Consider the following 15,881-nt stretch of genomic DNA (forward strand, 5'->3'; position numbering starts at 1 on the left):
CCAGTTGAACTATGCCTTTAGCAAGGATGAGAAACAGCTTCGAATGAGGAAGAGTTTCAATTTCAGCTTTATGACACTCACTAAATCTGAAATTCTACTCTTTTTTTTTTTTTTTTTGCTCATGACCAAAGAGAAAACAACTTAGAACAAGCTAATCAAATTTATTATTTTTCAAATATTTTGTGGAAAAATGAAATCACACAAATAATTGACATCATTTATGGAAAGCCAGGCTGGCTCAGAGTGCATCACTCCAGGCTGCAGGCCAGCAGTTGGGCAGCTCTAGAGGCATCACAAAGCACAGGTTTCTGAGTTTTCTTTTTTCCCTCCATTCTTCATCCTGTAGGCATTTCTGTGCCCAAGTGATTCCCAGGGACAAGGCAGCATGACAAGGCTCAAGATCTAAAAGGTGGTTTGGCCATCCCTGACTCTTCCCACAGCTTTACTGCATAGTACAATGTTGGGAGAGGGGAAGTTAAGGGTAAGTTAAGATAAATGCTTTGATGCATTGGAGGGTAGAGAAGTTGGCCCATGACAAAGATTTTTCTTTCAGTTTCTTTCTGAGAAATTTTGGGCAACTTCCACTTCACCTGATTGTCCTGCTTCAGCGATGAGCATACAGGGCAGAGAATCAGTCTCACCACTTATATTAAAGGCTGGGGGGGGGGGGGTGAAGGGGGAGGAATTTGACAGGGGAAATACATATAAAATTTGAAGTCTGTGAGTGAAGAGAAAAAAGCAAGAACTACTGTTCTTACACATTTTTATGGTGGCATTTTAACCCTTTCATAGAAAAAAGTTTTCCCAGGACCAGAATTCAAGTTATATTTCAGCAAATCACCTTAACAACACCTTTTGCTAGAGTGAAAGAAAAGAAACTTCTAATAAATGCAACATCAGAAATTTTATTTACAAATATACTGTAATTCAACAACCATTCTCCATCTCGTTTGTGGAGGAAAAAGTGATAGTTACATTTTTCAAATAGGAAAAGAGAACTCTTTCCATTGAATGGATTCCACAGAATATTATGCCATCACCACTGAGCAAACAGATTATTCTTTGTATTGAAGTTTCAGAAAGCACATAATTTTAGAAACCAGCGTATGGAAAGCAAACACATTTGTGTGCATTTAAACGCAGCTTCGTATTAACCCAGAGAATTCACTCTCAATATATGTCAAAAATAAAGACAGCAATTGCAAATATATATTTATATTAACTATTTCTCTAATGCTCGCTTCGAGAGCTTAGAAACAAAATACCCTCTTCATATACCATTGGAAAGTCAACTAGTTGATTATAAGCCTCAAAAATATATTGAAAATATACTTATTCTCCCTTGTGCTCTCTGTACTTGAAGCTGTAAAAGTAAAAGCATCTTCCCCAGATATTTCCTTACTGCAATTACTTTATCATAAATAAAAATACAGTTGTATGAGGAATATAATGCATTGCTATGAAGACTAGACAAGCAAGAGTTACTCTTAGAAAAAACACACACACACAATATATATATTTATAGATCTACATCAGCAGCAATCACCTCTTCTTTTATCTGCAACAGTGGTTTCATATCTAGGTTTGCTTCACATGGAGGTTGGTTGTCCAGCTGTTAAGAGAAAAAACTGTAATTAAATTCTAGCTATTGAAGAATCTTCATGACAAAAAAATAAATTTTTCACTTAAAAGATTGACAGACAATGGTGTTACCAGTATCTATGAAATTTGGAACAAAACGTACAGCATACATTTTGAGTCTACAAAGTCAAATGTAATAAGCAATAAAAACTTGGGTTTAATTCAACTACAGCACTGCAAATATTTCAGGCCAAGTAGTTTTCCACAGAACATGCACCTTACCAAGTTCTTAGGAATTGTTTTTAGTATCAACACAAATAGAGGGTCACTGTTTTTCTGAATTTAACCTTCAATAAATTGGATTAGGATTTGCTAAATAACTATAGCAATATATATTAAAACCAAGAAAAGGTTATCCTCTCTCTCTCTACACATATTTGAGGGAACCTGCCAATACACCAGTGTTTCACTATAATGTTACAAGTTTAAAACAAAATCAACATTAAAATGTGCAGAAATATTTGACTGTAAAATTACATTGTGAATATTAATAATCCTACAGTTTATCAAACATTTTAGCCAATATGTTCACATTCCAAACTACTGAATTATCAGAGTGATGTGAAATGTTAACAGCAAACAAAAAGTTATCTGCATTACAGACCACTGCTGCATTGTCAGTATATATTTTCATTGTAGTAATCACATAGCTAGTTTTTGTATTGTTCAAATCACTAGTTTCAATATTTCATTTCCTACCCACAAGCTCCTAACAGCTATCTTATGTTATGAGGTGCCCACTGACCCAAGAAGATGCAGTCTGAAGGGAAGGGTATACAACCACTGAAGGGTATACAACCACTTATCGGAGATTAATTTTGCTTCTGAAAGGCTACTCACTGTCATGACTTTATTGGCTATAATGTCAGAGAGAATAAATAGTGCTTCATCCATGATAAAGTTTTGGGTTAGTTCCATCCCTGAATACTGTCTTTGTCAGGGAATAATAAACTTTTTTTTTTTTCAGTTCCAAACTCATACAGAAAATTTGCACCCAAAAGAAAAGATAGGTAAAGCTAAAAAAACATGAGCAGGCTCCAGATTGAATTGCTCACATACTTTGGTGCTTTAATTAGGAACACAGTCACTTCAGCGCAGTCTCAAACTCAACAAGGAGATGTAATCTCCAAACAGGCAATCTCCAATAATCTCTAACATTTGGAGAGATTTGAGCCAGTGCTCTGGATCATCTCCAGAGGGAAGGGGAGGGATTTTCTTCCTCCTTCCACTGATTGCAGAGGTGTCCCTGCACCTAGCATTAGCCTCTGTGAATACACTGTTAGCATCAAGTAGAGATGAGGGGTTTTCTGCTTGTTTTTAGCTAGGGCTAAAAACAATCATTTCAATGGTGCAGTCAGCTTTTCCTCCCCATGGAAGCCAAAAGAGCCTGAAAACAGCAAATGCATCAGATGCAGAGCTTCTCTTTTTTTTCTGAGCTGGGCTTCTCAGCCAGCAGATGCTAAAGTCCTGCTCATGTGTAGTAGCATGAGTATCCTGTTCCCTTCACTGCCTTCTGGACCACAATGAGAAAAACGTGCTGGGCTCATGTAAAAACATGCATGTTTCCCAGAAAATCATTCAGAAATCCTTTTCCCTTAGCTGAATTCTATCATTCTAAAGAATTCTGTGTTTTCTACATAAAGCTATATAAAACTATGATTTATCAAAATTCGGAGGTTGTCTACTATCATGTATGACAGCAGAAAAAAAAAAACAAAACACTACTATTCAAATCCTTAACATCATGCTCCATAAATCAGAATTCTGCAAACTATAATAAAGGAAAAAAGTTATACTGCACCTTTTAATTAAGATCTGTAAGTAAACCAATTCCTGCTGAACTTGTACCTAAACGAATAACCAATCACAGACCTATAATTCAAATAATGATAGCATGCAAAAAGAAAGAAGCATTTCTGCCACCTGCACAAGATAAATTAATGTCTTTCCACTTTTGGTTAAGACTGAACTAAACACGTATTTAGATTACTTTAAAAAAAATGTAGACAGATTCTCAAAAAAGACTTCTCTGTTATCAATAGAAGTTGTTTGCTGCCTAGGCAACTTCTCAATACCACCTTCTCAGATCTATGAAGAAAACAGGATGACTACACTGCGTTGTCAGTTTGAAGCCATTTAATAACAAGGTGGTAAAACCATCTACCAGCAAGTTAAAAGTTAAGAATGACTACACCCTACAAAAGACAGGAACAGACAATCAGACCTTTCTAAACCTTTTCACTAACACAGCAACTTGAAACAAAACATGAAAGCTATCAACTGTCTCAGTTATACAAACAGTTGAAGTTTTACAGCACAAAGAAGAATTACAGTCATGCACACTGCAACTGGATTGCCTTACTTTTAAATCTGATATAGCAGTCGTTGCAGAAGAGTTTGTTGTTTCGGATCCTGACTTCAGCTCCAGAGCGGGATCCCCCAAGGTCGCATCCACAGGCAACACACTGTGTGATAGATCATTAGTTAGCAACTCCTTACAAAATACTAAAAAAAGGAAATGTTTCTCAAAAGCAGCTTGAATTAAGCCCAACAAAGCTTGAACCACAAACCCATAACCACTAGAAGCAAATGTATAATGATTAGTAGATCAAAATGCAACCAACCCTGAGAAAGTATTTTTAAGGTGATGACCGGACAACGAGTAGCAGAGAGACACCAACTAAGCAAACATAGACCAGATGCTATTTAGAGATTAGTTCATTAAATCTAATTTGAGCTTCAGTTTCTCTGAAAACTAAAGTTGGCTCAACAAGGAAGAATTTGTTGTCTGGCAACAGCAATTTTGGCACCGAACACCTGGGTGTGCTACTTGCAGATTTCCATGTGGCAATACGTGTGCTGGGTTCCTCAACCCTTTGGCAGTCAAAGTAGCATACACTTGCGTCCTACACACTTCACTAGCTTTGCATCATAGTAACAAATCTGTATGTGGGCCAATTTCACTTTTCTTGAACGCATGAATAAAGGGCTTGATAACTTTCATACTAACAGTAAACAATTTAACTATGCTGGCTGAACACATCTTTGCTATGGATATGAACCACCTCTGGAAGGACAGGAACTCAAATCGTAACACTATCCTTAACAAATTTATGAGAAGTAACTGACTTTCTACACATAACTTGCCTGCTTAAATGAGAAATGAATCTTCTGGATGGCAGGTTTTTCCAACATTTATGAAAGATTGAACAAACAAGTCTTAAGATAATTAAACTTGAACAAAAATATTTCCAATTGCCTTAAGTAGGTCAGGGCCTACAGGTGGACTCCCTTGCACAGAAGACATGTTCTGCAGCAAGGGAGTAAAAATCAGCCTCTGTGGATTACTGTCTGGGTGGGCAGGACAGGAAAGAGCTTTGAGTCAATCCCTTGTAATACTCTGATAATTTGAGCTGGGCACAGAGGGAAACTGAATGAGACACAGAGGAGTCTTTACTAAAGCCATGGAAGATGCAAGGTATGATGGCACCTCCAAAGCTGAGTCTAATTCCTCATATAGTCCTATGTCAGGGAAAGTATGAGTGCTTTTACATCTTTTGCAGGAAGGTTTTTATTATTATTATTTTTTCCCCCGCTCTGCTTTTACCCCAAGCTGACTGGAAATCTTGCAACTATGTCTCAGTGCTGAAAATGAGCTTAATATACCTAGCTACTAACCAGGGCTGATTAGTTTAAAACTTCTGGTTTGGTGCTTGGTTGTATCTTGCCAGTTTGAACACTGACAACATACCTTTGCCTGGAAAGCACCGCATGAACACTGCTAAGATTAGTTTAGCAGTGACAGGTCATCTTAGATGCTGCAATTCCCAGGGTCCAAGCTGAGATATTTTAAAAAGATCTGATTTCTCTAGGAAAGGAGGCTCAAGCACCTTCTGATTCTTTTGCTGCTAATTCAAAGAAAGAACTGTGATCTCACAGTCAGTGTGTCCATCTACTTGTTGAATTCCTACTTTTTAGCTCTAACATTTATGAAATCATCCTAGAGTTGAGTGCTAAATGCCTGCAGATAGGACTGCCTCATGGAAATCTGCAGATACCACGCTGTCAGAGTAGAAGGCGAAGCAAGTGATTTTAGTAGAGCCCCTGTGAGCATAACATTGAGTAGCCATGCGTGCTTCTGATTAGTTCCTGTTCTTTCACGATGATACTCCCCAACTCTCACCTTAAAGCAATGTAAATGATAACAAAGACCAAGAGACTCAATGATCATGGCTGCTCCTTTGCCCAGAACGTTATTACAGTATGAACAGATTTTCTTCCCACTGACTGACCTAGATACAGAATGAAAATCCTTAAAACCAGCTTGAAAAGGTCTAAAAAGGCAAAGAAAAGTTAAAGAATTTTTGAAATTAAAACCAAGAACATACTGGTAAAAAGTGGACTACTAGGCTTGAGGAAAATAAACTGAAAAGGAGTATTATTTGCAGTAGATCTGAGATCTAGGAAAAGCTGAAGTGTTATAATTTAGATCAAAGTTACATAGGAACAAATGAAGATTTTTTTGTCACATTCTTGGGAGAGATTTCATTGTATACAATACCTCCTACAATGAACTTAAAAGTATATTGTTAGGATTGAAGAGCAAAAACACACGGGTTTTGTGCTCCTGCCTTATTTACAAGGAATTATCCTGAAAACTAAGTTTTAGCAAGCACCCCTGCCAAGTTCCACCATCTGCACCTTGTTAGGTAACAGGTTAGTCCTGGACATACAATATTACATTAACTCTTTGAACACACACCATATGGAGTTCAATTTCCTTAGATCTACCAAGATGTTAACAAATCAGAGAATGGAAGTGGGAACAAGATAAGCAAACATGTTTAAGAAGGTCGTTTTCTTACATTATAAGGAATGTAAGAACCTAGCTTCAAAAAAAATGTTCAATTTATCAAAAAGTGTCTGAGAATGTAAGAGCTAGTGAAGAAGTGTTTACAGTGCTGTTATATATAATGCATGTAATTGTGTGTGTGTGTGATCCTCTCCACTCTTATCTAGAGGTATTTTTAAAATGTTTCAAGTGCATAAAACAGCAGACTTATCTATCCTACCACAACTGAATTCCAGTTTGTTTCAAAACATTTTGCAGTTCCTGCTTTCTCCTCCTAGATTAAAAACAACATGCTACTATGTAATTCTCCAGGGTCATGGGTTATGAGAATTCCTGAGTGCTCCTTGAGATGATATTGACCACATGCCAGGAAAGGGGGAGGAGAGATGAAGGTGAGGGCCATAAAGTGTGGGTTTGAGGAATCTTTTGTTAAAACAAACCTACGGAAATAAATATCAGAAGTGCCAACTGGAGTAGGCTTTTACTAAGATTTTGGTAACCAACATACAGCTTGGAGTTGGAGAAAATTATTATTCCAGTTTATTATTATTATTATTATTTATTTTTTTTTTTAACTTATGTCAAGCACTGATGACAAACCTGGGAAATTTACTGAATGTCTGGAGCAGAGAGGTAATACCAGCCCTCATTTCCACTATCCTATCCAGCCAGAAAAACATGGGTACTTTTCAGACTTGTTCATTAATGTTACAGGTGAGACCACTGCTGTAGACCACCGTATCTACAGAGTCCACTCTTCAGTGAGGCCCAACGTCTCTATCTTCCCAGCAGAAGGACACCCACTCACCTGCTGCGTGTCTGCGACCCTGTCTGGGAAGCAGAGACGGGAGACTGAACCCGGGGGGCAGGCTGGGACACAGATGGGGCCCTCACAGAGGAGGCCACAGGAGGTGCTTTGGCAGAGGAAGGAGTGCACATGTAGGCTCGGTTTGAAGTAGACACCGGGCGACTGAGATCTTGACTAGAGGACAGAGATGAAGTGGAGGCAGACTGGTTTAACCATGAATGGTGTCTCCATGAGCTTGTTCTTGGAGAATCAAGGTTGTCCAACGACTCTCCTCTGTAACACAGGTACATGTACAAATGTAAATGGTAGCACACCTGAACCAAAACGGCTACATTCTGAGTTCAAAAGACAAAAGAATTATCCTAGCATATTATCCTAGCAGATTATATTCTAAGATTTTCTAGCATGAATATACTTGTATGTTTAGGATATTGCTCAAGATGATCAGACCAATTTAAAAATATTTGAGCTGCAAATTATCCTTTGTGTCCAGTCCTAGTCTCATGGGAAAGAAAGCAGGAGAGCTGAAGGAGAGGCTGCACTTAATGACTGCAGAATAACAGCAAAACACCCTTCACTGATGTCTTATCAGGGTAAACTATGTCAGAATTTGTTGCACAGCAACATACTTCAGATAGGGTGGTTTTTTTTTGGTTTTGTTTTTATTTTTCTCTCTAAGGGATACCAGATCAGAAATAACAATCCACCCAGGCTGCACAGCAACATGGTCTATGAACAAGGTGTTGGCCCAATAGTCAAACACTCTCCTGACTGATAATTTAGCTATTTCCTAAGTGACAAGCCCAGTACTCATGCATTACTTAAAGCAAGAAGTGAACTCAACACTTTCTGATACGCTACTTCTACATAAAAGAGGTACACTCTTTAGTTATAGTTTTTTCCACACTGAATTGTCCTACTGAAATTCTTAAACACATCTGTTAGAGCTATTGATTTCCATTGTGTTATTTGCAGGTCACATCCACATTCTTTTTGGAGATTTAATCTCATCTAGAGAATCTAGAATACCACTGCCACCACTACCTGTGTTGCTATTCAGTTTACATTAAATCATTTTACATGATGGATTTGTTTCAGTGCTCTGTAATACAAGCTGAAGTTTAGACTAACCAAACATATCGGAGGAGACACAAACAACTTTTGACATGGTTCCTACCTCCTCATACTATTGCCGTACAAACTAATAGGCTCCTTATGTACACTGGAACTACGCTGCCTAATCCAGCTGCTGTCCGTGTGTAGAGATGTTCTCTTTCTCATTTCCTGAAGGATTTGTTGTCTCTCTAACTCTGCCGCAGACAGGTTGTGCTCCTTCTGAGACCCCTTCTGCAGGTCCCCCGTGTTCCAAGACCTCTCCGAATGCTTGCCCTGAGTACCTGTTCAGACAACATTCAGGCACAAATGCAGTTAATGACCATCTAGTACTCTTAAGTATAACTCCAGAAGCAGACATTCATCTCCACATTCACAAGCTTCTTTAGTTCCTTTTTATGGTTGGGTTTCATATTGCTAGCATCAAACTTGTCAATATCCCACTATTATTGCAAGATGTTTTACTCATATTTCCATTAATAAGTTAAACATATAGAAGGGAATATTGAATTACCCAAAAATGATTTTTTTTCCCTCTAGTAAAAATATATAAACATTTGTGTACATATGTATTTAAATGGAATAATTTATTCTATTTCCACAAGACTTCCTCCAACACAAACTGAAGCACACAAAATAAGTGAATGGTGGAATACTTTCTTTCTCTTTCAGGATCCATATTCTATAAGTTGTCTCTGTTTTCAGGAATTCTTTCTCTACTCACACTAAACACATTAACTTCATATTACAAAAAGGTATACATTTATGCACGTGTGTATACTTATATATAAAAATTAACTAAAAACATTAACGGAATGTTTCTCTAATACATAGACACTGTGGTAACTAACCAGTGGAAATGAGATTATGCTGTACAACCTCTTTTGATCCTTGTTTGAATTTTTGAAAGGGGAAACCAATAAACCTTCTTTCTCCAATCTTCATTGACAGATAACATTTTTTTTTATTTTCTAAACCCAGTAACTATTCTTTATAGTAAGACTATTTAATCAAGAAAATCACTCAGCAATAAGTCACTTCAATTTAAATTTCAGTCCTTTTAAATACTACTCTGATTACAGATATGCTTTTGATTTTACTACTACAGATTGCCATTATAAAATAGTGTGTATTCTTTCATTAGCTTCAATGACTGTGCTTTATGTGTGAAAGCAACATTGTCAATTTGCAAAATTCTTTAATGCAATACACCAGCCTGACAGAGTTCAAGAAGCATTTAGACAACCCTCTCAGGAGATGGACTTGATGATCCTGGTGGATATCTTCCAACTCGGGATATAATAATTTCTATGACTTACTTTTGATTACTATGATTGACTATGATGACTATATTATTATGATTACTTTTTCTAACTACGTTTTAGACACAAGAATAGCTTTCAGGAATTTTTAAGTGTAATATATTTAAGAAAGTCTTCCTTCCCCTGCCATACACTTTTCTCTGAAAACAAACAAAAACCTATTAACATAACTGAAGAACAACTCAAGAAAGGTAGCAGTGAACTGCAGTCCAGGAAGCTGCAGGGCCACTGTGACAGTATCAAGAGTTAACTTCCACCTGTGTCATCCCTATCCTAACATAAGCTAAAACCAGCAAGCAATTGTGTTAAAAACATTATCAGCTTGGTATATGCAGCTTTTTTTTTTTTTTTAAATTGACTAAGTCAACATATCAAGAATGCAAAGGTTTTCAATAGTATATCTACATGATGAGTTTCATCTACATTTTCAGATGTCAAACTTTTAGATGACTAAGATCCCTTTGTAATTAGTGCTATTTTAAGACAGCAGTTAATCATACACAGTCAACAGATAAGCCTAGGACAAATGAATTTCCTCTTTATGTTGGAACTTCATTAAGTCGTGCCATCATATAAATTTGAATTTACGGTGTAACTATGAAAAAGCACCTTGACAATTATTTTTCATAGGATAACTACTCCTGATACACCTCTTTAAAATGTATTAAAAAATAATGGAAATTAAGAAGTATTTACCATTTCTGTTTGCAGTGAATTCATTCAATTCTGAAGTTGACTTGGATTTATTCCTAAAAACATAGAAAATATTAATTTCACTACCTCAAGCAGGAGACCTCATCATGGACAAAGATCTTTGCAAAGTCATTGCAGACTGCAGCCACCTTTTCTAACATCCCTTTAATCAAAAATGTACAGAAACACAACAGGGTATTACATTGTCAAAAATGTATTGCAAAACATAGGTTGCCATACATTAAAAGCTGAAATTATTTATCAAAAGTTCCCAGTGCTTAAGCTATAAGGGACTGATCATTGTACTTGCTTAATCAACCCCCATCCCCAGCAGCCCCCCCCACGCCCCTCAGAAAAACATAAAAACAAAGTCACTTCCCTGTAGAAGTTTACAGAAAAGTACAATCAAGGAGCAATAACTTTCAAAGCAGGTTTATAAATGATTTAGATTCATAAGTAACTTGAAACATACTCCAGTAACATCACCAATCTAAATACCTTCTCCAACACTGCATGCAGACTATTAATAGGAAATTTATTATTCACTGATTATACCCAGCAGCATGTTTTTTTAATCAGTTTTGGCCAAGAAATGCCATTCACTATACAGGAAGGCAAACAGCAAAAACCTGGGTTACTGACGCTACATAGCAGGAGCTTCAGCCATACCTCTGTGCTGTATTATTAGTCTCAAGTAATAAGAGCCAGTTTCTTATTTTAAAATGCTTCAGAAAGGGACAGAAGTCTTTTCCTGAGACACAACTCAAAGCTGTTACAACAGTATGTCTATGAGTGTAACACTGGATGCATAACAATGTGCTGAGGGAGTTTTGTCCTTTGTGTACAGATACATGATGCATAAACCAATTGCAAACTTCTTGCTCCCCCAAGTTCTGATTATTTGCCCTATATTGTGGGCCTATTCTAGTCCTTAAGAATATGCAACAATTGCACATTTGATCATATTGAACAGGAGCTCCAAAAAGCAGGTCAGCCTGATCTGAGATGCTTTTAAGCACTTGAGTGTTCTCTTCATACATGTATGCAAGAGGTAACTACCTAGTGCAGGTATCTTCTGAAGTTAGATTTAGATCTTCCAGGTAACTCATTTATTATAGTTGTTCCCTGTGAATGTTGGGGTTCCTCTTAAGATACAAAGGCATGCTCACTCAATTATAAGACCTGACTAAATACACAGCAGAGATCTTTCATTACTGTGAGATGCTATCTAAGACAAAGGCTTAATACAAAGGCTCTGGATTTATATCTGGATACAAATGCTCAGCTTTTTTTTTTTTTTGCTTTTTTTTTTTTTAAACCACAGCCCAATAACTAAAAAGGACACTATTTAAAAAGTCCAGTGGATTTGTACCAGCTAGTACATTCTATTGAAAAAAGAAAAACCCACATACAAAAACAAAAATCCCCCAAGCTAACCAACAAGCAAAACAAAATGCAAAGTTGCTAAGGTAAGAGAGTATAACTTAACAGGTGGCACATTACTATCTTCCTGATAAATACGCTGCTGCTGTCACTTCCCTCCCTGTTTGCTATCTCTTAAATTTCACAATCTTTGTTGAGATGACTGCACCTTAGTTTGTACAGCACACTGTGACACAACCACAGGATTGTTTTCCAGCCAGATAAGTCTAGTACCACCCACATATTTACTTCCTTATAGTTCTGCTTCTCCCAGTAAAATCCTACTGACTGACTAACTGTTGTTTACAGCACAGCATATAATTTGCCAAAAGTTTGGCTACTTGTTTTCTCAATACAAAAGCAAGACATAAAAAAACCTACAAAATACAGCAGTGATGCATGGTATACGCTTAGCTGGCTGAAGTTTATTGGAAGTTTCAAGACTTTCTGGCACAGAAACAGTAATATTACCATATATACCGAAATTCAGTATCACATACCTGTCAGACCATGACTGACCAGGACGCTCCTCAATGGTTTTGGAAGTTTCATAACGTTCATAATGCCTATTTTAAAAAAAATACCTTTATATACAGAGAAAAAAATAGAACTCTATTTCCTGCCAAAAATATTCAAAGCAGATCCTTGAGAAGAAACAAAACCCTACATACACAAAGATCTAAAAAGGTTTAATTTTATCAGTCCAAAACAATGTAAAAAAGAAGCCCAAAATAAAGGTTGTTAGAAAAACAGCCTGAAATTACTTTTTGTAAGTGACAAGGATTCTAAACTTCAACATGCCTAAATAGTTGACATTTATTGCTGAAGATGTTTCAACCTATCTACTGATTCAATTTCTTCTTACCTCTCAATAAGAGGGTGACCAGATCGGTCCTCTATTGTTTTAGATCCTTCATAATGCTCATGATGTCTAGAGGCAACAAAGATATAAAAAAGTATTAAACACACATACACACAAAAAAAATAATAGAAATTGAACAAGCAGTAAATACACATACAGGAAAAAAAATAATTTCAGAAGTTGGTCAAACAAATACATGAGAGAGAATAAAAAAAGACCAAGACTTTCTAAGACACTGGAAAAATTATGAAGACCAATATACAACAGTGATCTCATCCATTGCAAAGCCAGGAGATAGCTTTGTCAAAACACAGGAGTTCTCCAGAAGTTAGATGCATATTGTAGCAAATTTCATGGGTGTCATCTGTAATCCATAGAGAGAAACACTCACTAACTTCTACAAACAAAGCTCTTCCAGTTGCCTGTCCCCAGCCTCAGCGCTCTGCCATCAGCTGAGCTAATCCAGCTCTTTTTAGTAAATATTGTGCCTTCATATGTGTTTATAGAGCATTTCAGATTTCAAGCCAAATCTTGGGATATCATTGTAAAACAAACATTTAACAATAGCTACTTTAAATTCCAGTTTGAACTTTACTAAACAACATCCTTGTTTAGCAAAACACATCCTTTTGCAGCAACCTCAAGCAATTGCATCCCCTGAGACTAAAGCATATATCAGATATTTAGATATGTAGATATTACAGAAGCCTAATAAGTTACTGAACAATGTCCTATTACCTTGCAACTGGGGAAAGCTAAAACTACAGGGAAACCCTGGTTCAGCTGCCAAGAACCTGTTTAGCCATTGTAACAACTGTGCCTCTGCTTTGCTCAGCAGGGATCTGAAGGAGCAGTAATTCTCTGTGAGCTGAAGTAACTCCAGATCTCACAGCCTTCCCTGCAAATATATGCAATTTCGTAATCATATTTTCCTCTCTTAAGATTTAACTGGATATCATGTATAAGCAGAAATTACTGAAGATAACACTAGAACAAAGAAAAAAAGACTGAGAGAAAGAGCAAAGTTAGCTTACTGCCTTGAGTTGCAACTAAGTGCACAAGAAACAAGAAAAAGTTACTATTCTAATCTTTTGAACAGATTAATTTCCCATGATGCCTGTAGAATTGTTGGAGAACTTCTGGACAAGAACATGCACTTGTAAACTTTTTTTTTTAAGCAATTTGATGTAGAAATTAATGGAAGAAATTTTATCATGCTCAAGGATAGAAATATCCACTGTGGGTATTTCTAACAGGCTTTGATGACTAAGACAGTATTTGTTAACTCATATAGCATGATGCCCCTCATTGATAAATTAGCACACTAGCACAATTAAATTTTATTGTCATATTGTCAAGCTACAATGATAGATGAGTCTGGAAAATCAGTCATGCACTTGTTGTAAAAGAATTAACCTGGTATTTCTTCTCAAAGACCTGTACTTTGAGACAGTGACTGTTACTTCACATTCTTACACAAGGGTTCTTACACAGGAGTTCATAGTAAGTGTTTTAGGTCATCTTTGATTTGGCTAAAATTACTGTATATGTACATCCCATTTAAAAACGAGCAGAAGTAGGTTAATAGAGCACTTCATTCATGGAAGAAAATTTCATCTCACACCTGATTCTTCTACATTCAGAAAGAAAGAACATTTTATTCAGCCTCAGCAGGATACTCTGTGTAATAAGGTATTTATAGCAATGAGCACTGCCAGCCAGGCTGCAGAATTTTAAGTTATCACCAATCAGCTTCTAAATATCTTTCTTCAGCTAAAATGTAAAAATGAAAATGCAATTATTTCTAGACTTTTGGAACACAGAAGAAGACTGGTCTGCACAAGGTAAATAATTGGTTTGCAACAAAATGGACTAAGAAGCAGTGGGGCTCAAATTATGGCAACTCAGTCACAGGTACCTGATCTGATTATGCTTACAAAATGTGCGAACGATGGCAGAACCATGGATATTTTTACTGTTTCCCTGTCAAACTACATATACAAGGTGTTAGCAGGCTGAGACTATTATGCAACATCTTGCACTGATTAATCTGCAATATGAATCCTACATGAATGCACTTATATATTCAGGATATATACTCCCTTTAGAAAGATATTTGAATTTTTATGAAGAAGGGAGTGTTCATCTCATCACAAGTACAAACCTTTGGTACTGAGATGTCTCCACCAACACCTCCTTTGGCCTTTCTGCCCGCCGCCTCTGTTCCTCCATCTCCGCCCGCCGCCTCTGCTCCTCCATCTCTGCCTGCCGCCTCTGCTCCTCAGCATACTGCTTTTCCCTCTCTTTACGTTGTCTTTCAAGCTCTAACTCTTCAAGTTCCCTTTCTTGCTCAAAACGCAGTGCTGCTTCTTCCTGGACACTCCATTCCTTCTGATGTCTCCTCTCTTCTTCCTTGCCCAGCAAGTGTGCTGCCAGCTCATTTCCTACATCTCCTTCTGGCTCCTCAGGAGTACTTGCTTCAGGGCTTGCCCCCCAGCTGGACACAGATGGAGCCCGTGCAGAGACAGAGAGCGTGTTTAAGGTTAGAACGGTCTGCTCCTGTAGCAAAGAAAATAAATGTTTTTAGGGGGGAGAGCTCTGGTGTGTGTTTGTTTTTCTGGTTGGTTGGTTTTGTTTTGTTTTTAAACGGGTAGCTGAATTAGGTTATTTATTCCATGAGGGAAGACTGTTGTAAAAAGCATCCCTACAACTCTGAATGCAAAACACAGGCGGCATATACTTTTGATTTGTGTGTGTGCGCGCACGCGCCTGCTAGCACATTCTCCTAATTCAAAAGCTTCATTCCTCACAGCAGTCTTAGGAAGCACAATGGGCAGCTTGTCCACAAGTATATGAAGCATTCAGCCTTCTAAAGCATCTCTTACATTTCATGCCACTCCATTTCCACTTAAATCCCCACCGGAAACAAGCTCTTTGTGACATCCAACATTTCTCCACAGTGTTTTGACTTCCAAGACCCACCTAAGAGAGCCATCATAAGTGGCTATCAGACCAATGTATTTCACATGAATCATCATGTGGAGGAAATTTCATCCTCCTACGTTCTAGTGCCATTTGAAAGTCAAGCCTCAGACTTACCACTCTAAAACTTATCTCAAACACAAAACAAGATCTTTCAGTGGTCAAAATAAGTTTTAATGGCAAAGA

At 37.3% G+C, this 15,881-nt stretch overlaps 1 protein-coding gene across 24 annotated transcripts in view; it reads right to left on the reverse strand.

The window, feature by feature from the left end:
* Window positions 1–885: 885 nt before the first annotated feature.
* LMO7 (LIM domain 7) overlaps window positions 886–15,881 on the reverse strand; it is a 129,330-nt gene continuing 114,334 nt past the window's right edge. For 15 of the 24 annotated variants that reach the window (XM_038183937.2, XM_038183593.2, XM_038183903.2 and 12 more), the window contains 10 exons: window positions 14,878–15,272; window positions 12,717–12,782; window positions 12,352–12,417; window positions 10,433–10,485; window positions 8,479–8,698; window positions 7,302–7,574; window positions 5,825–5,933; window positions 4,004–4,106; window positions 3,443–3,489; window positions 886–1,612 (listed from right to left, as the gene is read on the reverse strand). In XM_038183937.2, coding sequence (XP_038039865.2) covers window positions 3,446–3,489; window positions 4,004–4,106; window positions 5,825–5,933; window positions 7,302–7,574; window positions 8,479–8,698; window positions 10,433–10,485; window positions 12,352–12,417; window positions 12,717–12,782; window positions 14,878–15,272 — 1,329 coding nt within the window. In that variant the 3' untranslated portion in view covers window positions 886–1,612; window positions 3,443–3,445. The remainder of the gene's footprint in view (window positions 1,613–3,442; window positions 3,490–4,003; window positions 4,107–5,824; window positions 5,934–7,301; window positions 7,575–8,478; window positions 8,699–10,432; window positions 10,486–12,351; window positions 12,418–12,716; window positions 12,783–14,877; window positions 15,273–15,881) is intronic. The other 9 variants (XM_038183675.2, XM_027473313.3, XM_027473299.3 and 6 more) reach the window with 1 other exon arrangement.

Source organism: Anas platyrhynchos, chromosome 1, assembly GCF_047663525.1.
Source record: "Anas platyrhynchos isolate ZD024472 breed Pekin duck chromosome 1, IASCAAS_PekinDuck_T2T, whole genome shotgun sequence".
NCBI classification, from domain to species: Eukaryota; Metazoa; Chordata; class Aves; order Anseriformes; family Anatidae; genus Anas; species Anas platyrhynchos.